Source organism: Phalangium opilio, unplaced genomic scaffold, assembly GCF_054372755.1.
Source record: "Phalangium opilio isolate 3A_F unplaced genomic scaffold, DU_Popi_V2 ptg000075l_1, whole genome shotgun sequence".
NCBI lineage: Eukaryota > Metazoa > Arthropoda > Arachnida > Opiliones > Phalangiidae > Phalangium > Phalangium opilio.
In genome coordinates, this window is record NW_028324184.1 from 2,131,778 (window position 1) to 2,154,149 (window position 22,372).

Below are 22,372 nucleotides of genomic sequence, written 5' to 3' on the forward strand. Positions count from 1 at the left end.
AAACGTTTCAACAGCTTATGAGGGCCCCTATTATGGGATCCGCTCATACGGTAACCGCTTATGAGGGCTTCTCAGATTACAATATAGCGTGTTTACCTTGAAAAACGTATCAACAGCAGTATTTTTCACGATACAAAATGGCAAGTTTGGGTATCTGAGAATGCCCTCTAGATCATCAATGTAACGGCCCTTGGGTGGAAGAGTTAGCTTGGATAGAATACAGCCGGCAATGCACTGTGATACGATGTAACAAGCTAATATAAACGATGTCAAAGCCAATCTGATACCGGATATCGTCGAGAGTGTTGTTGCTGAAATAGAAATACAAAGCTTTAGTGACTTAACCAATGATGGCATCATCCAGCCCTTAGTTAGCTTCTCTCTGTAATGTTATGGAGGAACGGCGAGGCTTATTTAGTTATTGATAACATCGTTTAATGATCTAATCAAAGTACAATTCGGGGCAGGTTGCCCGTTGTTTATATAGTAAGCTGTTATCAGCTTTTGTCTATTTTAAGGTTGACCTTTGTCCTAATTTACATAAAACTATTATCGATTTATAAGTTAACTATTTACATAAGCATATGTTATCTATAAGTCTATATCATATATAACATCTTCCTTTTTTCCATTTTAATTGTATCCGGCTTGATATCGCTGAGGCGGCTTAGTTTCTCTTCGGGGTCTTGCAGTTGGTTGGCTAACCGTTGTGTTCGGGAATGGTGGCGTCGCATTCGGGAATGGTGTCGGCCGTATGTGGTGTGTTGGTGGTACGGTCGTTTGAGGTTGAGTTGTCGCGATTCCGGGGGTGTTACTGTTTTGGTTGTCTCTCATTTCCCTTCGGTATATAATTCGTCGCGTTGTTGTGGCTTGACTTGACCTTGCTCTGTCCCGTAATGTGATTTGCGGGTGCGGGATCCTGGATTTCTTGGGTGACCTCTGGCTGTTTGAATTGGTTCTCGGCATTTGAGGTGTAGTGTGGGCGACTGGGCGAAGGTGATGCCTGGTGCGGCGTAGGACTTGGTTGTCTTCCGTGCGAATGATGTATGACTGTGGTTCCGGTGCTTTGGATTCCACCGTGGCTTTTCCCCAATTCCGCGGCCCTTTGTAATGGAATACTCTGGTCCCTTGAGTTAGGTTCGTCGGTTGTGGTTGACGTGCCACTCTCTGGGATTGAACCATTCTTTGTTGTCTTTCTTGCAAAGCTGACTGGATATTTTTTGTAGGGAAGCGGGGTCGTAAGGCTTCCGTTGTCGATGTTAGGGGGGTTCGGATTCGGCGGCCCAAGAGCATTTCCGCCGGAGATGGAAGCTATCCTATCGGAGTCGCCCTGTACTCCATTAGCACCTGCTGGAGGTTTTTACCGTCGTGTTGGGCCTTGATCAGCATGTTCTTTAACGTCTGAACTGTTCGTTCCGCGAGACCGTTGGATTGAGGGTGATGCGGGCTTGATGTGACGTGGCGTACGCCCCATTTTCGAAGGAAAACGCTGAATGCGCTTGCGTTGTAGGGAGGGCCATTATCCGATATTAGAGTCTGTGGTGCGCCGTGGCGTGCAAAGTGTGCCATCAGGAACTTTACGACTGCTTCTGTGTTGGTCGTACCCATTTCTTGCGCCTCTACGAATTTGGAGAAGTAGTCAACTAAGATGATGATTTTAGTTCCGTCCACCTGGCATATATCCGTTGCTACTACTTCCCACGGTCGATGGGGTATGGGATGTGGAGTTAATGGTGACGGAATGTTGGCTCGTTCACGTCGTTGGCAAGTGTCGCACTGCTTTATGTGGTTTATTATGTCCTCTCTCATCTGGGGCCAGTATACGTGCAAGCGGGCTTTCGCTGGGCAGGCAGTTGTCCCTTGATGGACTGAGTGAATTTCTTGCAGGAACTGGTTTCGCTGGCTTGGCGGGATGTAGAGGCACTCGCCTCTGTAGATTAACCCTTGGCTCTCGTGTAGTTCTTCTTTTACAGACCAAAATGGTCGAAGGGCGGGTTGCAATTTGTTATACGCTTGTGGCCATCCCAGGCGGATGTGATGGAGGAGTGTTTGCGAGGTTGTGTCCGCCGCGTTTGCCTCCTTGATGGTTCTGATCTTGTCGTCTGACAGTGCCGTGGTTGTGGAGTGTAACATCACTTCTGGCCCCTCCAGGTAGGGGGTATTGATGTCCGTTTCGCGTCTCGGTGCCCGTGACAGGGCGTCTGCAGCATGTAGTTGGGATCCTGGCGTGTACCTTAGATGTAGGTTGTATCTTGATAGCTTCAAGACTAGGCGCTGGAGCCTTGGGGATAGCAAGTGCAGAGGTTTTTTGATGATGGCTATTAACGGCCGGTGGTCCGTTTCTACCGTGAAGCTTGTTCCGACCACGTAGTAGTGATATCGCTCGCAGGCGTATACTATTCCCAGTAGTTCCCTTTCGATTGGTGCGTAGTTGCATTGGGTTGGCGTAAATGACGTTGATGCGTATTTGATGGGTTTATTCCTCTGCATTAAAACGGCTCCGACGCCAATCTTGCTGCTGTCTACCGAAATCAGGCTTGGTTCCTTTGGATTATAGAATGCTAGAACTGGGACTGTCGTGATAAGTCGTTTCAAGTTGTTGAATGTGCCTTCCGCGTTTTCGTCCCATACGAAGGTGGTGTTTTTCTTTAATAATGCGCGTAATGGTGCAGCCTCTGTTGAGTGTTGCGGTACGAATTTGGCCAAGAAATTCACCATTCCCAGGAATCGCTGGAGTTCGGTTCGATCTGATGGTGATGGTATGGCTTGAATGGCCTGCGTCTTGGTCGGCGATATTTCTAGTCCTTGGGGCGATATTGTGAGACCAAGGTATGTGATCTTCGCGACCGCCAGCTGCATTTTTGTTGAACTGAATGTAAGGCCGTTCTGTCGAGCTAAGTGGAGGATTCGTACTAAGGCCCTGTTGTGCTGATTTTTGGTTGTCGCTATGAGGAAATCGTCCGTAGAAATGTGCGTATTTGGATTCTGCGATGGTGGGTATATTGTGTGCATTATGCGCTGGAAGATTGATGAGGAGGTGCATATGCCTAGGGCAAGACGAACGAATCGGAATCTCCCAAATGGTGTCGCAAACATGCACAAGTATGAACTCGCCTCGTCTAACTCGACTTGCCAGAATGCACTTTGGGCATCGAGGACGGTGAAGACCTCGGCTCCGTGGAGGTTTGCGAAGATTTCCTGGGCCGTTGGGGTTGGGTATGGTTCCTGCCGGATTGCTGGGTTTAACTTCCTTGGGTCGATGCAGATGCGTACTGGTATTGGTTTGTGGTCTTGCCTTATCACAACCATTGGGTGGACCCAGTCCGTGGGCTCCGTCACTGGTACAATGATTCCAAGTGTCTGGAGGCGTTGTAGTTCCTTTGCAACCGGCTGCTGGAGAGCATGTGGTATCTGGCGAGGAGCGCTAATTGACGGAATTGCGTTTGGTTTCAGCAGAATCTTATGCTTGCCTGGTAGTTTGCCGATTCTATCAAATACGTCGTTGTATCGGTGGACGATCTCGTCGGGGGTCATTTGGTCTATCACATGGGGCGGAGGGATTGGTCCTTGTATGCGTCGATGCGGGAGCTCGGGTTTCGTGGAGAGGACGGTGTCAATACTTGTGATGGTGCGCGACGGTGTTGATGTGGGACTGGATGAACAGGGCGTCGCTGCTTGCTTTGGTAGTGGCGGTAGATTCGTAACACGTGTAATCAGTCCGAGGTCGACTGTAGCGTCGGCGCCTAGGATGGGAACCGACGGATGTGGCGTGACGTAGAAGCACTGTGTTGACGTTGTTGCGAAGGACGCACATTGCACGTATATTACGCCCATGATGTCGATGCAGTGGCCTGAGTATGCTTTTACGGCGTATGGTGGCTTATGCAATGTAGGTTTGATGGGAAAACGGTTATATATTCCGCGGTGGATGATATTCACTTGAGAGCCCGTGTCTAGTTTCATGCGTACTGGAAAATTCGCTAGGTAGATTATATCGAACCACTCGTTGGCCTGGGCTGGGGTCGCACTCATGTCGTGGCAATGGAGGGTAAGGGCGTCGCAGTATGGTGAGAAGTTCATGTCATGCTCGTAATGTATTGGAGACGAGGTGGCATCTTCTAGGTCGTGGGCACTGTAATCTTCTAGTGACTCACCGTGATATGGTGTTCTGTGCGTATGGAGTGTGACTTCGTTGAGGCCTCTAGATCGGCAGGACGAGGCCCAATGCCCTATGCGTGAGCATTTGTGGCAGCGTGCTTCTTGGGCTGGACAGCGGGCGCGGTGACTGTGAAGCGTGCCACAATTTCGACAGCGTGGAGTTTGTTGGATCTGTGGTCCTGGGAGCTGGCGTGTGTGACGTCGCTGATTGTGTGCTGAGGGACCATCGCGTCGCGTTTGGTAAGTGTCCTGATTAAGCTGGTGCGAAGGAAGTCGTTGAAATACTGTGCTACGGTGTCGATAGATGCTGGCTCCGTGTGGTTGTGGGAGCTGTTGACGGTGATTCGCGCTGTATATGGCGTCGATCGTATTAATCGCGGACTGGTCCCCGTTCTGTGAAACCGTTATAGCTGTTGCGTGCTGTGCTGCTGCTTCGGTGGCCTGACAGACAGCTATGGCTTCGACGTCTATATCATATATAACACTCTCTTTTAGCCACTTCATGTGCCTCCAAAGTCCAAACCCCTGTTTAGCTATCTAACAAACTGTATTATAATACAGAAATTGATACTGTGTTACGTGGAAGGCGCAATTAGCCCAAACAGCCATACCCTATGCTGCGTTATCCTATTGTATTATCAATAATCTAAACAACATATGCTTCTCATGATAAAATAACAGATTTTGTCCTTTTCTCCCTTTCCACCAAGTAAGGATTTAAATTTCTACATAAAATAATTAACCTTGTGAAAGAAAAATTGCCAAAGACGAAAATGCATTTTTGTGGTATGTTTGTTCCGAGCACTGATTTGTCTTCTCTGGTGCTTTTAGTCTTGAAAACGCAACGTTCAAATAAGACCTTATAGCTGGAAACGTGAGTAGAGTGATTCCAATTGCACTCCATGTCTGAAAGCGACAAAATAATATATTTTGTTATGTTTTACTATTAAGAATTCTTTCAATGTACAGTGCGTCAGAGCTTTTTGGAAAGGCTAAGGTGTATGACTAATCAATTTGAAAACTCATCAGAAAGAAAATGATGCTTATCAAGCGTGCCTCAACATTAGTTATACAAAAATTTACACAAACAAAAAACATTGTTGGCCTCTCGCCCTTACACACTCACCATTCTGTCGAATACGGTGAACAAAGAAAACGCCTTAGATTCGAATTCCACGGCTAGCTTTGAACTCAATATAATCCATTGGTCGTCAGCCACAACATTTGTAAATTCTTTTTTTTTTTTTTTTTTTTTTTTTTTTTTTTTTTTTTGAGGTTTCAATGCGATAGGGTCTATGGACCGCGGCAAGGATGTGATTATTCAGGTTTCAGTAGGAGTGTAAGCAGGGGAAGGAAATGAGGTTTACTTGGGAGGTGACGGGCGGGGTGTGGGGGTCAAGTCACCTCCGGCGGACACGGGGCAGTCGGCACCTATAGGGTAGGATCGCCGACATGTGTCGTATTCCCTCAAACTTTGCCGCCCAGTAGCTTGGCTTACAGGAGTGCGCCACACTCCCGGCATTTGTAAATTCGATGTATTTATAGTTTGTGTGTGTGGGTTCTTTTACTATAAAACCAATATCAGCTTCCTAAATACGGGGGAAAAAAATATTATGTGAAATCAGGGATAGATTTAATTTTAGAAGTAGGAATGAAGAACAGGGTAATCTGGGCACGCGTCAAAGTCCCGGACCACCTTCTCCGGTACGGGGGTTTGTAAGAAGAGGCAGATCATAGCAACAGAGGAATTACGTGTTTTTCGCCGTCCCCCTCAGCAACGTCATCATAACGTAGTTTAAGTGAGCCAATAAGATTATTTAAAATTTTCGTTACGTGTTGGAGGGAGGGTCTCTATACTGGGCTATGAGTCTGACTGAAGTAAATGCTAACCATTCTCCATTCCTACTTCTAAAAGTCAATCTATCCCTGGTGAAATCATTTCAATTATTGTTGGTCTTGAATTCAATACCATATAGTTAGATATTAAAAATTAAGGCCTGAAACAAATATTGGATTGTTTCTGAAAACTCTTACACCTCTGGCAAGTATGCCAAGTACTCCAGTTGCGTTTCCTGGCCCGTAAACCTCTCCATAATCAAAATCCACGTTAGTTAAGATTCCAGTATAACTGCCAATACAATAACGCACATAAAGAAATTTGCAAAGGACCACGAAATAATTTTCAAATTTCAATTTGGAAGATTATATAAGATAATTAATACGAGCCATATCACACTGTGAAGCAGAAAGCGGGCTTTGTACTAATTCAATCGGACGACAATGAAAAAACCAGATAGTATTTATTCGCCCGAATGCCTTCGCTTCACATTTTGGTCTCGCACCTTCTTGATTTTTGGTCATTGGCATGTAGTTCCAATTTCAAATAATTATATTGATATGCTCTTTCAATACAATGAAAAGAAGAAAATTATATCTTGGTTCTTTCATTTGAGTATTTTAAGCATGTAGCAAGTCAACGTATTTACTTTAGATTAATTCTTTTGATTACAGTTTCAACTGCTAGCTTTATGTAGCCGTCTACTTTCACGGGTGAAATTTTGTCATACACTCCCAGTAATAGAACCTAGACATGAATTAAAGTTATTTTTTATATCTAGTAACAGATTTCAAAAGAATCATACATTTGTGGAGCAGTAAGTTAATAAGTCCTCTGTGTTGGGCATCTTGCTTCCTGCTTCTGTTTGAACCCGAGTCGAAAATATAATAATTTTTAAATATGTTCGGCCGCTATTGGATTCCGTGACAAACTTACTTTTAGAAGGTTTGTTTTGGAAAAATTAAAATAGAAACCAGCTAGGCTATTTTGCCGCTATATCGTTTACTCTCGTTAGTGTTAAATAATTAATATCGCTTTCCTTCCCCTCTACATCTATTAATTAAATAATGAAATTTTGTCTGAGCCCGCAATGCCAGCTCGCGGAAATAAGGTTTGAAAGGAAAAAACATTCACCCCCTCCCCCCCCCCCCGCGTTTCAAGGATCTTATATACTAGGGACTACAACTATAAGCAAAACGATATCCTTCTTTCGTCGCCTTCTCTTTATCACAAACATTATTGGCACTTCCACTTCGAGGAGTCGTAACCCTGGTTTTGTCAGATGGTACTGAATAACTTGCATTGGTGTATTTTGAATACAGAATGATAATTGAGTCTTAATACAATTGATTTTGGGACGCTTTTCGTTTCCGTGGCAGTGGCGTCGCTAGGCCTTTTTTTCGGGGGGGGGGAGCCCCCAAATTCCAAACTTAGCCCCCCCAAAATAATCCGTATAACCCTACCAAAAATTGCTGTTAGCAACCTAAAATTCTGTAGCAATATATAAAAAATTATAATGCTAGATTAGTTAAGTTTCATCTCAGCAGAGATGAATTTCACTATCAAACAGTACAATTTTGAAGAAAACAAGATGGTCAAGCCCATAATTAAGCCACATCGTTTACGTACTCTCGCTATCCCTACTACAATAAATATGCTTCTAGTGAAATATCCCCTAATATACCGGTCAGAGGGAATAATTTTTCAATGGCTGCTTGGCAAAGAGAATCAAATATCGCCAACGCCCGTTACTAAATTTCTAATACTACTACTACTACTACCACCACTACTCAGGTAAAACTATTAGTCCCATCGATACTTTGTAGCTAAGAAGAAGTCAAAAAATTTCCAAAGCGCGCATCTAGAATTCTCGCCCACTCGGACCGGTTCTACATCCATCCCAGCACAGCTCGTAGATACTTTCGTTCTCTCTCCTATCTCTGCAACCCTCTTTCAACAAGCGACTATAGAGAAGGCAGTTTAGTATCAGGCTGGCATGCCATAGGTCCGGGGTCCGGTTCCCGGTGGCGGTGGAGAAGAAAATAAATATTATAAAATTTAAAAAACAACTATCATTTTAATGAATTTTGGTTGGGTATTTAAGACTTTCCCAAAGATACAAGTTCAGAAGTATCCGACCCCAAAGATACAAGTTCAGAAGTATCCGACCCCAAAGATACAAGTTCAGAAGTATCCGACCCCAAAGATACAAGTTCAGAAGTATCCGACCCCAAAGATACAAGTTCAGAAGTATCCGACCCCAAAGATACAAGTTCAGAAGTATCCGACCCCAAAGATACAAGTTCAGAAGTATCCGACCCCAAAGATACAAGTTCAGAAGTATCCGACCCCAAAGATACAAGTTCAGAAGTATCCGACCCCAAAGATACATGTTCAGAAGTATCCGACCCCAAAGATACAAGTTCAGAAGTATCCGACCCCAAAGATACATGTTCAGAAGTATCCGACCCCAAAGATACAAGTTCAGAAGTATCCGACCCCAAAGATGCAAGTTCAGAAGTATCCGACCCCAAAGATGCAAGTTCAGAAGTATCCGACCCCAAAGATGCAAGTTCAGAAGTATCCGACCCCAAAGATGCAAGTTCAGAAGTATCCGACCCCAAAGATGCAAGTTCAGAAGTATCCGACCCCAAAGATGCAAGTTCAGAAGTATCCGACCCCAAAGATGCAAGTTCAGAAGTATCCGACCCCAAAGATGCAAGTTCAGAAGTATCCGACCCCAAAGATGCAAGTTCAGAAGTATCCGACCCCAAAGATGCAAGTTCAGAAGTATCCGACCCCAAAGATGCAAGTTCAGAAGTATCCGACCCCAAAGATGCAAGTTCAGAAGTATCCGACCCCAAAGATGCAAGTTCAGAAGTATCCGACCCCAAAGATGCAAGTTCAGAAGTATCCGACCCCAAAGATGCAAGTTCAGAAGTATCCGACCCCAAAGATGCAAGTTCAGAAGTATCCGACCCCAAAGATGCAAGTACAGAAGTATCCGACCCCAAAGATGCAAGTTCAGAAGTATCCGACCTCAAAGATACAAGTTCAGAAGTATAATGTTTAAATATTCAGGGTGTAATTGGTGTACATTCATGTATTCAGGGTCTAATGTATTCATAGCGTCAGGGCAACTTACACAGCGACATCTATTTAAACCAAGTTGAACTACAATATTAAAAATAAAACTACAATGTTTAAATTTTTCTATTACATAATTAATTTTATGTTGTTCAATTAAATGCAAATCTAATATTTTTTATTTGTTTTTTTTATTAATTAACTATAATGTATTACGAGGGAGGACGAACACACCCACGGCCACCACAACAGACACGGCAACTCCCACTTCCATCCCCAATGAAACTAATAGCTCACATCTTACGATGTGGCTAAAAACAGATGGAGAGTTGGAGACAAGTAAAATGTTTCTTGTTTTGTCGGAGGGAGTCCCAATAGTGTGGACTAAAAGCTAGCCAAAACTAAAAATAAACTTAAAAGGAGTGGAAATCCTTCATAATCGGTTCCGTACTCTTTATCAATAAAAGGTTGTATATCTTTAATATGCTAATAATTTCACGTTGACACAAATTTACGAATAGTTTTAAAGGCCTACACATTTTCCAATTTTCCAATGAACCCATTATGCCATTTTTTTTATTAAGTTCTTATAATAACTAGTTTTCCCAGATTTAGCCCCCCCCCCAATTTCAAACCCTAGCGACGCTACTGTTACGTGGCATTGCCAAACTCAATTGTTAGGTGGAAATAGTCAAAACCGAAACTAGCTTTTCATTTAGACTTCTGTAACGCTGCTCTAATAGTTTTGATACAGTATTTTTGCTAGTCCTAAATTAACAGCAGCTGGTAAAAGTATAATAAAAGGTTTGAAAATCATTTTCTGCACTAACTAGATAACCAACGGAGTATTGCGCTGATACCCTGTTGGTTATTTATTTAGTTATTTATTAGGCCTGTGATGCTGGTAAAGGTAACAGCTTTGATAGTTCAAAAATCGTGGCACGAGCTCAGTGTAAGGCTAAGTTTCTAAAAGGAGTTGTGAAACGTACCTTATTATAAAAGTTTGTAGACGAATAGAATTATTTTTAAACTCGTCCAGGAAATTAAGAATTTTGCTTTGTTCTATAGTCCCGTATGAGTATATATTGTCCCTGACTGACCAGTTTTACGACTTCAGAACCAGTTTTTGTATACACATATATATGTGCATGCATAGAAAACCTTCCCTCATTGCGATAAGTCGCGTGGCGGTTGCTTTCGAACTCCCCATAGACACGGGAAAGTGAGCGTCTCACTGTTGGGTGCTGTACAACCTTACCACATTGGAAACCACACTGAGTATATTAAAATGATTTTTGCCCTTGTTTTGGTATTCAGCATACAGAGCAGCTTTGACAGCTTAGAGCTCTTGCCAGTAAAATTATAGATTATATAAGTTGAGAACGTGATTCTTTTATATAACGATACCAAAACAAAACAAAATTAATAATAATAAAGTTGAAACTAGTCTTTCTATCCCATTTGTCATTGACTCATCTACGTTGTGACGTCAGAGTTCCGTTTTGAAAGCGACACAAAAAAATATTTTAAAGAGACCCATAGCCCTAACCCCATTTTTAATTTTTGCGCCCATCGGTAGATGGCGAAAAGATTTATGGGGAGCATATACGAGAGTTTAACTCCTCCTTCGTTTCGTCTTAACTCCTCCTTCGTTTCTCTTTGTCACATCGCTTATTGGACGGCGTCGAAAACCCCACCTTAATTTTCACCCTCAGCTGTCAGTCAATTCTAGCTTTAGAATATGTATAGAGTACGCAAACAGAAGGGAAATCGCAGAGGTAATCGTAGCCCAGTTGGTAAAACGCTCGACAAATTTTTCCTCTTGGATTGTTTTAAAACCCAGACTCGCGCGTTCGAGCCTAACTTGAAATTTTGGTTAAAAATTTATATTTATTTTCAGCTATTTAATTCATTTACAATATATTATTTTAAATTATATAAATTATTTATTTTAAATAATATGAAAAAATAATATTTTAAATAGTAAATAGTAAATATAATTTTAAATATATTTTGGAAAATGCCAGGTGTTGATTTCGCTAAAATATACGAGATGTCGCCAGTGTTTCCACTTTGCGGCGAAAAGGTCCGTTTTTGGCGTGGAAGCCGTGGATATTTAGTTATGTATGATAAGACGATTCAAGTAAAAATATGTTAATTTTCATATCACCATTAGTAATTTGAAATATAATTTTAAATATATTTTGGAAAATGCCATCAGGTATCGATTTCGCTATAATATACGAGATGTGGCGCAAAAATTGTAATGGTCCTCTTGGGAGTCTGTTCCAACTACGCCCAACTACAACTTATCAGGCCTTGAATGACTAAATATAACAAGTAACCTTCCACCATCTCCATCTCTTGATCACAAATCTAATTGCCACCTTCACTTTGAGTTGTCATTGCTCTTGGTTTTTTGAGAGGGAAATATTTAGAATTAAATTTGCGGGAATTTGTAACATGTTTTGTTGTCGAAATTGATAAATCAATCGTCTGTATTAAATGTAAACAAATGAGAAATGGCAAAATACATACTAAACAGAACAGTTGGTTATACGTTGGAGATAAATTTTAATACTTCAAAATTACAAAGAAAATTTAAATTTAAGGTGTCATGCATAATATACTCCAATCCTAACTTAAAAACAGTGGCCCGGACTGCAAATGTCACAGAAAATTCTCGACTCAAAATCGAACCAAGAACATCCCCCTTAATTTGTGTCAGATCTATCAGGAACAACTTGTATATTCTTTTTATTATTTTTATTATTAGTTAGTTTGATGTTATATTTATTTATTTATTGATATGTATACGGTTAACAACGATCACAAGCTTTAGTCAAATGAAAATTAACGCAAAAATAGTTTTAATTAGATCACATTTAATTGATACTGTGAAATTTTAGTAAATGGATTGGCATTTATTAAGACTTAGCTTTTATTAATAACAATTCTTAAGGAATAATTTTATCAAACTTCATTTCAAACAAACTCAGTAAAAATTATTTGGTGAATTTTACGTTTTTACTTTTTAGTACGCGGGAAATTCGCAGTTAATTTTTTTCAATAGTTCAAATGTTACTAACAAGAAGGCTAAAGTGTGAAATGCAAAGAGAAAAATCAATCCAACCAGAATATTCTTCAACTCTAACTTCACTTCATTCTCTGCAATTGATCTGTATTGCGCAAGGCATAGTTCAGTTAACCAGAGGTTAAAGTCACGATCACGAAATAATACGCCAGTTTCGTACATTCTCTGGATTCTAAAAAAGAAGAAACAAGTGATAGCGAAATATAAATAAAATTGGTCAATTACTAGTCATAGAATTGCATACACATTCCTATTAATATTTAATATAATAGTTAGACTATAACTCACGTTTGCTTGAAAACACGTGCGATGTAGGGGTTTCCATTCTTTTTCATGGGAAATGCCAAAAGAGAAGAATGGACTGGTTCACGAGATATATGAAGTTTAAGCTCAGCTGTCTCGCACATGTCGAGTAATGGCGTAGCTTCTAGTATTGAAGTCATGGGAAATGATGAAGTTACTAGGTTGTTGATTAAGGCTTCTAGCACCTCGAAAACGTTTGTGTTTGCCGCATCTTTAATTGAATTATATCTTTCTATGTTTTCTTTAAACACTTTCCTCGGTAATCCTTCCACAGCATTCTGTATGAAAGATGATAGATGTAATAATTAGCATAAGCGGTTTGGAATGAAATGAAATTCTACCTGATCTTAAAATACGGAATAGATTTTGAATAGTTTTCATAAGCCTTATTTACCTTGAAAAAGGTTTCAGAAGCAGAATTTTTGACAACATAAAATGGTAGATTCGGGTGTCGCAGAATGCCCTCTAGATCATCTATGTAACGTCCCTTGGGTGGGAGAGTTAGCTTGGATAGAACACTGCCCGATAAGCATTGAGACAAGATGTAACAAGCTAATATACACGAAATTAATGCCAATCTGATAGCAGACACAGTCGAAAGTGTGGTTGCTGAAATAGAAATACAGACTTTGGACAACAGTATTGTTTGGGTCTAACTTCCTAAGTTACATGTTTGCTTGTTGATCAAAACCGACACCTTTTTACCAAAGTATTTTAGGCTTAAGCGATCTTAACAATATTTGTTAAGCATAGAGTTTTTAAGCAAATTATTTGCATAAAGTTTCTGACACCACTAAGTTTAAAGGATATGGGAATTTACAATTTCATATCATATTTTAGCACGAAAGTGGTATTATATTACACTTTCAAGTCTCTACTTTCAAAATATAAAGTTTTTAATATAATTGAAGCAAAGTTTCTATTTTTAAAATCCATTGGAAAATCACGAAATCTCAGTTTCGATATATTCTAGGAGAGCGGTCGCTCTCTTAGATAAGACTTGATACTGCCTCTAATGCTAAAGGAGGGTTCTTTGATTGGCCGTAACTTTTTTCGTATTGTGTTTGCTGCTTTGAAATTTTGCCAGCGAACTAAAATTTGGGCCCTAATTTTGTGGTTAAAATTTCAAAGAGATCCAACTAATAGTTAATTCTATAAAGAAAAAAGTTGTTAAGGGTGGTTTTAGAATCCATAAAATTAATCAGACATTTGGTGAAAAATACTATATTGTTCCATAGAGATAACATGGGATTTTTTTGAAAAATGACCTTAATTGGGATCGTGTATAAAGAAAACTATTCATTCGTTAAGTTTGGGAACCATCTTAAATGAAAGATAACATACCATAGATGTGCCTTTTCTTAGTTTCATTAAGAGGACATAAATCAGCATTTTTAAAAATTTTGTAAAATTGCCAATTTGGTCCTATTTCTGGAATTTTTAGGGGGGCGCCTCGCGTTTCAATAAATGATGGTAAAAAGTTGTATGTTAATTACAATAAGAATACAAACTTTTAATGATTTACGTTTTTTTTGAAGTATCATTATAAATAAATGTCTGATTGAGCTAAAGTTATGGTCCTTTTTATATATGTTTCTGCTTAGTGCAGATTTTGAAAATGTAAAACAGTCTTAACATTCTTAATTAAAATGAAGACTGAAGGAACATATATTAATCAAAAATGTCTTGATTAGAATCAAGACCTAAAAAGTATCGATAAGACTGAGGTTATCACTTGTCTTAAGGATCAGATATTAATTTTTCTTTTTAATTGAAACTTAAATGTATGCTTAAGAAAAAACAAGGTTCCATTACCGTTTTCCGTTGAAATAAATTATTTTACTGGTAATCAATTTCAAAAATTTACTTATCTCGGCTCTTCGACCACAATTCCATTCCCCGAAAACATTTTATCATTACATTAATTACTTTTGGGAGATAACGTGTCAAAATATCATATAAAACAATAAAAAACTGTAATAGCAGTCTGTTTAGCCATGACAACAACCTTTTAAAAGTTTCAAGGACTATATAACCCTTTCGAGACTAACAGGACCTGAGCAAACTATAGCTTAACCTGCTACTAGTACGACCAGGGAGAATTGATGTAAACTGCAGTTGAAATTTCATCATGTGCGACCTGCGACCCAGAAACTCTCCCATAGTTCCAGTGTGTGTAGAACATAATTTTTTCGCTGTTATCTGCCAAAATCAATCTTTCTGGGTAGTGCCACCTCCTCACTTGAATTTTTCATGATATATTAAGGTTTGAACGAACAAAATTCTAGATTACTATTTCACTACCATGTCCCTCTGCTACCTCGAAGCAAACTTTCCTCTCTTTTTGCTGCTCATTACCGGTGCCATTCCCTTGACTTTCTGTTCGTTATAACTACATATATCATGAGATTATTTATTTCAAACCAAAATATAAAAAAATGGATTCTTTTTCCTTTTGTGCTATTTAGAAGTTACAAATGTATATAATGTTGTGCCAAGCCATATCAAATAGTCTCTAACCATTGTTTGAAACTAGAGAGAGAAATTGGGCAGTAACACTGATCATGCCCTGAACTATGAGAAAGAACAATACGACGGTTCACTAAATTACACTTGATATTACATCATTTTGCAAAACCGCGAGTAAAAGTGTTACTGTCCCTATTGAATTTGGCGCCATTGGTTTTAGAATAATTAAAATGTTCCACTGCGAAGCGTGCCGGTCTCCAATGGGGATGTAACGTCTTTAGGAACCTTTTAAAACGCAAAACCATACACGTACTCTCCCAAAAGTAATTAATGTAATGATAAAATGTTTTCGGGGAATGGAATTGTGGTCGAAAAGCCGAGATAAGTAAATTTTTGAAATTGATTACCAGTAAAATAATTTATTTCAACGGAAAACGATAATGGAACCTTGTTTTTTCTTAAGCATACATTTAAGTTTCAATTAAAAAGGAAAATTAATATCTGATCCTTCAGACAAGTGATAACCTCAGTCTTATCGATACTTTTTAGGTCTTGATTCTAATCAAGACATTTTTGATTAATAAATCATTGTGACTTGTCAGCTTGTTCGGTTGGTTTATGACATAATTATGACGTTGAGGAAAAAAGCGCAGGAAACCTATACGCGCGAGCTATACGCGTCTTGAGCTCTGTCCATGCTTTGATAGCGGAGAGAATGGCACCATCTCGCGTGTGTGACGTCAAAAACAAGAAAACGTTGTAGCCTTTCTTAAAAAGTGGATTTTAAATAATTTCATATGAAGCATTTTCAAATGCATATTGCCAAATAACTAGAAATCGGAGAATTAAAAGCTTGGTATTTTTGAATTCACAGTAATTAATTCTATCTTTTGCTATATAAATCAGGGGTTTTTCAAACGAAGCTTCTCATACCCTTTAATTTCAGTGTTATTAACTTAAATATTATTAGAGACATTATCTAATTAAATTAAAGGTTCCTAACACCTTAAAGTCGACTTACGTGACTGCATGCATGCATGCATTTCTAGTAATGTTATAATTTCCGTAAAAAATACTAAACCTTGGGAAAAGAAAATTGCAAGAGACGAAAATGCGTTTATGTAGAATATTTGTTTTGGACACAGATTTTTCTTCTCTGGATTCCTCATTCTCGAAAACGCTAAGTCTAAGTAGGACCTTATGACTGAAAACAGGAGTAGGGCGATTGCCATTATAGTCCAAGTCTGGAAATAACATAACTACATTTTTAAATATTACACTTTTAAAAATTTCTTGAATCTGCAAGATCCATTGATAAAATAAGAAGTAAGTCGTGTGAATATTCAGTCTTAAATCTTTTTAGGAAAATTTTTTAGTTAATCTTAAAATAAGTCAGCAAAATGACATAACGCTTGTCTCCATGGATTTGAACAAATCCGAAGCAATCTAATATCATAGGTACATAATAACCCTCTCTATTATAACCTCTTTAAAGTCTTACCATGGTGTCAAATACGGTGAACAAAGAAAACGCCTTCGATTCAAATTCCACAGCCATCTTTGAGCTAATTAAAACCCATTCGTCGACAGCCACAACATTTGTAAATTCGATGTAGTTATAATTAACAAATGAGGGCTCTCTTAATATAAAACCAATATCAGCTTCCTAAATAACGAAAAAAAAAAAAATAAGTCATCTCCACTATTCTACTGTTGGTCTTAGAAGTAAACCAAAAATAATTTTGAATTCAAAACCATACTTAGAATATTAAGAAGTCACGTAAATAAAATTTCTGTATTAGCTAGGTGTAGTTGGGGGTGTGGAGGGAGTGTTGGTTTGGTATGTGCTAATTTAGTACAATATTCATGTTTTCTCACTCACTACGGTAATTGGTAATTCTAGAGGGCCGGTAGGCCCTTCTAGATAAGATCCCACACCCTCCCGTAATGTTAAATGAAAAATCACAGATTTTCGCCGATTTTCCCATAGGAATAACATGGGGTTTTTGGTGCTCCTGTACATCGAATCATTTAAAAACTACATGGAAGTTAGCTTTCGGAATACTTTTAAATTAACAAGTAACTATTCAAGGTGTGCCTTTTTCAAGTTTCATCAAATTTAATTAAGTCTAAGTATGTTAATTTAATTAAAAATGTAAGTACCTCAGAAGATTATTCTACAGCAGACGACGCTAATTGTTCGTTACTCTACAGTAGACGACGCTAATTTGCCAATTCACCGCCTTGAAACTTTAACTTGATATTTTTCAATAAATATAACACTATATTTATTAAAAACTTCTCTGGCGGGTCTAATTTTCGTTTAATTACGTGTCTCGGTTGAAATTCTATACTTAAGATACCTTTTTAATTTATATTTTAGATGTTAGTTTCGACCAAGGCTTAAGTTGCCTTACTTAGGCCATGGATTTATAATAGAAGCTTACGCTTCGTGGATATTTCCCTGTAGCCTTCAGTAAGGCATTTTGATTTTAAACACATTTATGTCACAAAAATTCGCGCGGGTGGGGACTGGGGGGCTGATGACGTAGAAATTGAGGCAAACTTTTTCTTTTGGCGCGCGTACGCGCGCGCTATTCAAAATTAGAACTCGATCACGTGAAAAACTTCAACCCCCCTCTGAATTTGCCTCAAATTCTACGTCACAAACGCGCGTGCCAGGCTGGTACTATTTCAGACGAGGAATAAATGTTGTGCGCGTTTTAAGGTGAGTGAAATATCCAGGAAGCGTAAGCTTCTATTATAAATCCATGCTTAGGCAGACTATTGAGTGAGTCTATGCAATGGGTGATTGTAAAAGCTGGAAGGATAGATGGATCAGTGTTGGAAATAAGGATATTTTTAAAACTGGACCTGTGGCCTAGGTATTTTAATTAAAATAACTGTCCACGATGCCAATCACTGTAAACGTACAAGGGCAGTGCACGCAATGTCATGGATAATTGCAATCGTAAAGTGGACTGTAAAAGATACGGCTTTGATAGTTTAAAATCGTGGCAGGTTTGTTTTAAAGTTGACTATAAAGCTCGGGTTCTAAAACGAATTGTGAGCCGTATCATATAAGAATTAGAAGAAGTGTAGAACCATTTTTAACCTCGTCCTAGAAGTGAAAAATTTCGCATTTCAGGCAAATATTATTTTATAATAGATTAATACAAATAAAGACTGAAGGAACAGATATTATATAAAAAAGGACTTGGTTTGCCCAATTAAAGCCTAAAAAACTAAACGATAAGAGTTTTTTCCAGTTGACTGAAGCGCGGATATTTTATTTTTCTATATAATTTTAAAGACAATCTGTATTTTACTACTCTTTAATTCAATCTCCTGATTTTACTGGTAATGGATTTATTTCCTATAAATTAATTGAAATAAAATATCTTATCTCAGATTTTTCAACAACAATTCCATTTTCGTAAAAATTTTATCATGAAAAATCTGAGATGAGTAATATTTTATTTCAATTAATTTATAGGAAATAAATCCATTACCAGTAAAATCAGGAGATTGAATTAAAGAGTAGTAAAATACAGATTGTCTTTAAAATTATATAGAAAAATAAAATATCCGCGCTTCAGTCAACTGGAAAAAACTCTTATCGTTTTGTTTTTTAGACTTGGGCAAACCAAGTCCTTTTTTATATATATTCGAGGTGGCCCAACGGTTGAAGTACATTAAGTTCTTACAACACCTAGCTAATAAGCTTTTTTCATCTATCCAACCTCCACACGCAAACCACAAACAGACACACTCACAGATCACAATCGTAAAAGCCAGAATGTCTTTTACTCTAGTAGCTAGAAACCAAGGGGGTAGCCATTAGCGTTTTCAACGTACACCATACTAAATATTACTCGGTACTACGAATATATTACGAAATTCTTGGTATTACAAATAATACACGGCACTACGAATATACTTCCAGATATTTCACGATAATTCCTCATACTACGAATATACTTCCAGATATTACACGGTAATTCCTCATACTACGAATATACTTCTAAATATTACTGGATACTTCGAAATTACACAATATTTGGAATATTTTTCAAACTTCAAATATTACACTATACTACGAATATATTTACTTTTTCAACCAATTATTGCCAATATTACACCTACTCTGAAGGTACTACACATTAAAAAACTTAATTCAATGCGTTATAGTTTTCTAGATAATTCTAAACTATGCGTTATTATAATTTACTTTATAAGTTCAAATAACTGATGTCGTATTCATTACACTTAATAGTTGCAATAGTACTTCCATCTTACATACGTATAATCTTGGTAAACCATTTCTATATTATTGTAGAATAATAATTGATAGCTTTTTTTTTGGATGTCTTAGAAAAACTGATGGTTCGTCGATCACGTTTTTATGGAAATGTTGGCTTTTATTCTAATGCGCTTAAGGACTCATAATTATAACAATTATAATTAAGAGTTATTCGAGGCAAATCATTCATCTGACTAACTTAAAAACCAACCCTTGAGCAACCCAGCTCCATATTTCATAGGTTTGGTTTAAACTGAGTTTGTGATTAGATTAGCCGTGAATATTAACCCTGATGAGGTTTTGATTAGAGCTTGCCTAATATCTGATCACAAAATCGGCGCAATGTGAATCTTTGCAAACGAGAGTATAGTTTCTCGATGAACTCATGGTTGCAATGCTATAGTTTTTATCATTTATAAACCTGATTAGTCTTTTTAACCGATTAAAATGAATAAAATGATCTAGCCTCGTCACAAATGGATAAACAATGAGCAAGAACATCGCCGAAATAATAAATAACTTACCATATTAGCTTTTTCATTTGGTAAATTGAACTTACAAGTAGCGCATTTAAAAGTCAAACACGGCTCTATATTTATGATAGTCGTCCGAAAAACTCCCAAGAACTAGTGTCTTTGCTTTGTCCGTTGCCTACGTTAATCAAGGCCTGTGCGCGGTAGTTTCGAAGGGGCGACTTTTAAGAAACGAGACTTCTTATTTTCTCCCTATTTTACCACGAGATGGCATTGATAGCTGGACCGAAGTCCGAAACGCGCAGGAAAATGGGTATTTAAAATTCCAAGCGCGAGAAAATGAGCATTTAAAATTCCAAGCGCGAGAAAATGAACATTTCAAATTCCTCAAGTCCAGCTAATAGCGCTCTCAGGTGAGAGAATTGGGCAACTTAAATTGCCAAACGGAAAATAAAAATTGGCGTCGCGCACAGGCTTTGATTAACGTAGGCAACGCTTAGTCAAACAACAGAGGATCGAAATAAACCGAGACTAAAATTACAAACTTTAAACACGTATAGATAATAGAAAGATTAAGTAAAGAGCAAAAATACGCCAAATACAAGTCTATAAGCTCAAGCTCACTCGATGTAATCTCTATTACATCAAGTGAGCTTGAGCTTATAGTGATGTTAAATATTGTGGAATTAATGATCACGTGCGGCAGAACATAATTTGCTTAACCTATCTCTTGCGAATATAAATCATCCCTTTACCAGTATATGTGGCGTTCAAAGTGTAGGTGGAAAAGGGATGAAACTCCCCAAATGAACGTCAGGTCACAGCTTAAGCCAATCGGAAGCCTTGCCCTACCACTCTCATACTCTCTGTAAAGCTATGTTGAATGTATGAACTCGGTCTCTACCGTGAGAAAGTTCTGTAATTTGGACTAAAATCCGAGATACTCTGTTTACCACGGTTATAATATGGGATGGAAACATAAAATACTGCGAGACTTCTCGATTTTATAAAATATTACACTAAGATTCTTAAAATTCGTAAGGATTCGCGAAATACTTCGAATATTATCATTATACTCTTCATATTCTCAGTATATTCTTCGTATTACATGTATTACACTTAATACACCATACTTTGCAATATTTCAATATTACGAATATACTTCACATTACGTTTCGGTATTTTTTCATACTTCAAATATTACGAAACCAAATGTACACCTACTTCACATAGTGGTTACCCCCTCGCTAGAAACATATTTCAACTATAGTATAATAATGTATATTGAAGGGTCAAGAACGTTTTCGAAGACAACTATTTATAAAAAAAGGAACCCAGCCTTGATAAATAGTGCCCGTTTCTTTTGAAATTGAATCTACCATGCAACATTCCGCATCCCCCTCGGTAATCCCGAAAACCGGAGTTTAGAGAAGACGTTTCAATTTGAAATGCTTTCCAATAAATCGGCTTGATACAGCCGTCCTTAAAATTAATCCCGGGCCCTCGAACACAAACACAAAACACCATCGCAAAGCTAGTTCCGGTTACTTATATTCTCCTAGCAAAAATTAAGTCCTAAAGCAATTTTGATTGTTTCTGAAAACGCTTACTCCTCTGACAAGTATACCAAGTACTCCAGTTGCGTTTCCTGGCCCATAAACATCTCCATAATCAAAATCCCTCTCAGTTAAGATCCCGGTGTAACTGCCAATACAGTTATTTACACTAAGAAATTGTGAAGGACCAAGAAAGAATTTTCAAATTTCAATTCGAAAGATAATATAAAAGAATGCGAGCCATACTGTCAAGCAGGAAGCGGTATTATTAATAATTCAATCGGACGAGATTGGAAAAATCATTCGGGGTTACTCGCCCAAACGCCTTCTGCTTCACTGTGTGGCCTCGCATCTTCTTGTTGATGGACATTTAGTTGTAATTTGAAAAACTATTTTAGTTGCAATTTGAAAAACTATTTTAGTTGCAATTTGAAAAACTATTTTAGTTGCAATTTGAAAAACTATTTCAGTTGCAATTTGAAAAACTATTTCAGTTGCAATTTGAAAAACTATTTCAGTTGCAATTTGAAAAACTATTTTAGTTGCAATTTGAAAAACTATTTTAGTTGCAATTTGAAAAACTATTTTAGTTGCCATTTGAAAAACTATTTTAGTTGCCATTTGAAAAACTATTTTAGTTGCAATTTGAAAAACTATTTTAGTTGCAATTTGAAAAACTATTTTAGTTGCAATGCTCTTTCGAATGAGTAAAAAGAGGAAAATTCTATCTTGTTCCTTTCATTTCAGTATTTTATATAGGAAACGTATTTACTTTAGATTAATTCTTTTGATTACAGTTTCAACTGCTAGCTTTATGAAGCCGTCTACTTTCACCGGTGAAATTTTGTCATACATTCCCATTACTAGAATCTAGACATAAATTCAAATTATATTTTTATATTCAGTAACAAATTCCAAAAGAAGCATACATTTGTGGAGCAGTAAGTTAATAAGTCCTCTGTGTAGGGCATCTTGCTTCCTGCTTCTGTTTGAACCCGAGTGGAAAATATAATAATTTTTAAATGTGTTCGGCCGCTATTGGATTTCGTGACAAACTTACTTTTAGAAGCTCTGTTTTGGGAAAGTTAAAAT

The 22,372-nt window shown here is 38.0% G+C and overlaps 1 protein-coding gene across 1 annotated transcript; it reads right to left on the reverse strand.

Moving 5' to 3' along the window:
- Nucleotides 1–11,923: 11,923 nt before the first annotated feature.
- Nucleotides 11,924–16,760, reverse strand: LOC149658744 (uncharacterized). Its single transcript, XM_089844485.1, has 5 exons — nucleotides 16,450–16,760; nucleotides 16,030–16,192; nucleotides 12,874–13,088; nucleotides 12,465–12,757; nucleotides 11,924–12,348 (listed from the first exon to the last, which is right to left on the reverse strand). The coding sequence occupies exons 1-5, from the start codon at nucleotides 16,504–16,506 to the stop codon at nucleotides 12,117–12,119; spliced, it is 960 nt and encodes a 319-aa protein (XP_089700611.1). The 5' UTR covers nucleotides 16,507–16,760; the 3' UTR covers nucleotides 11,924–12,116.
- Between the last annotated feature and the right edge of the window lie 5,612 nt (nucleotides 16,761–22,372).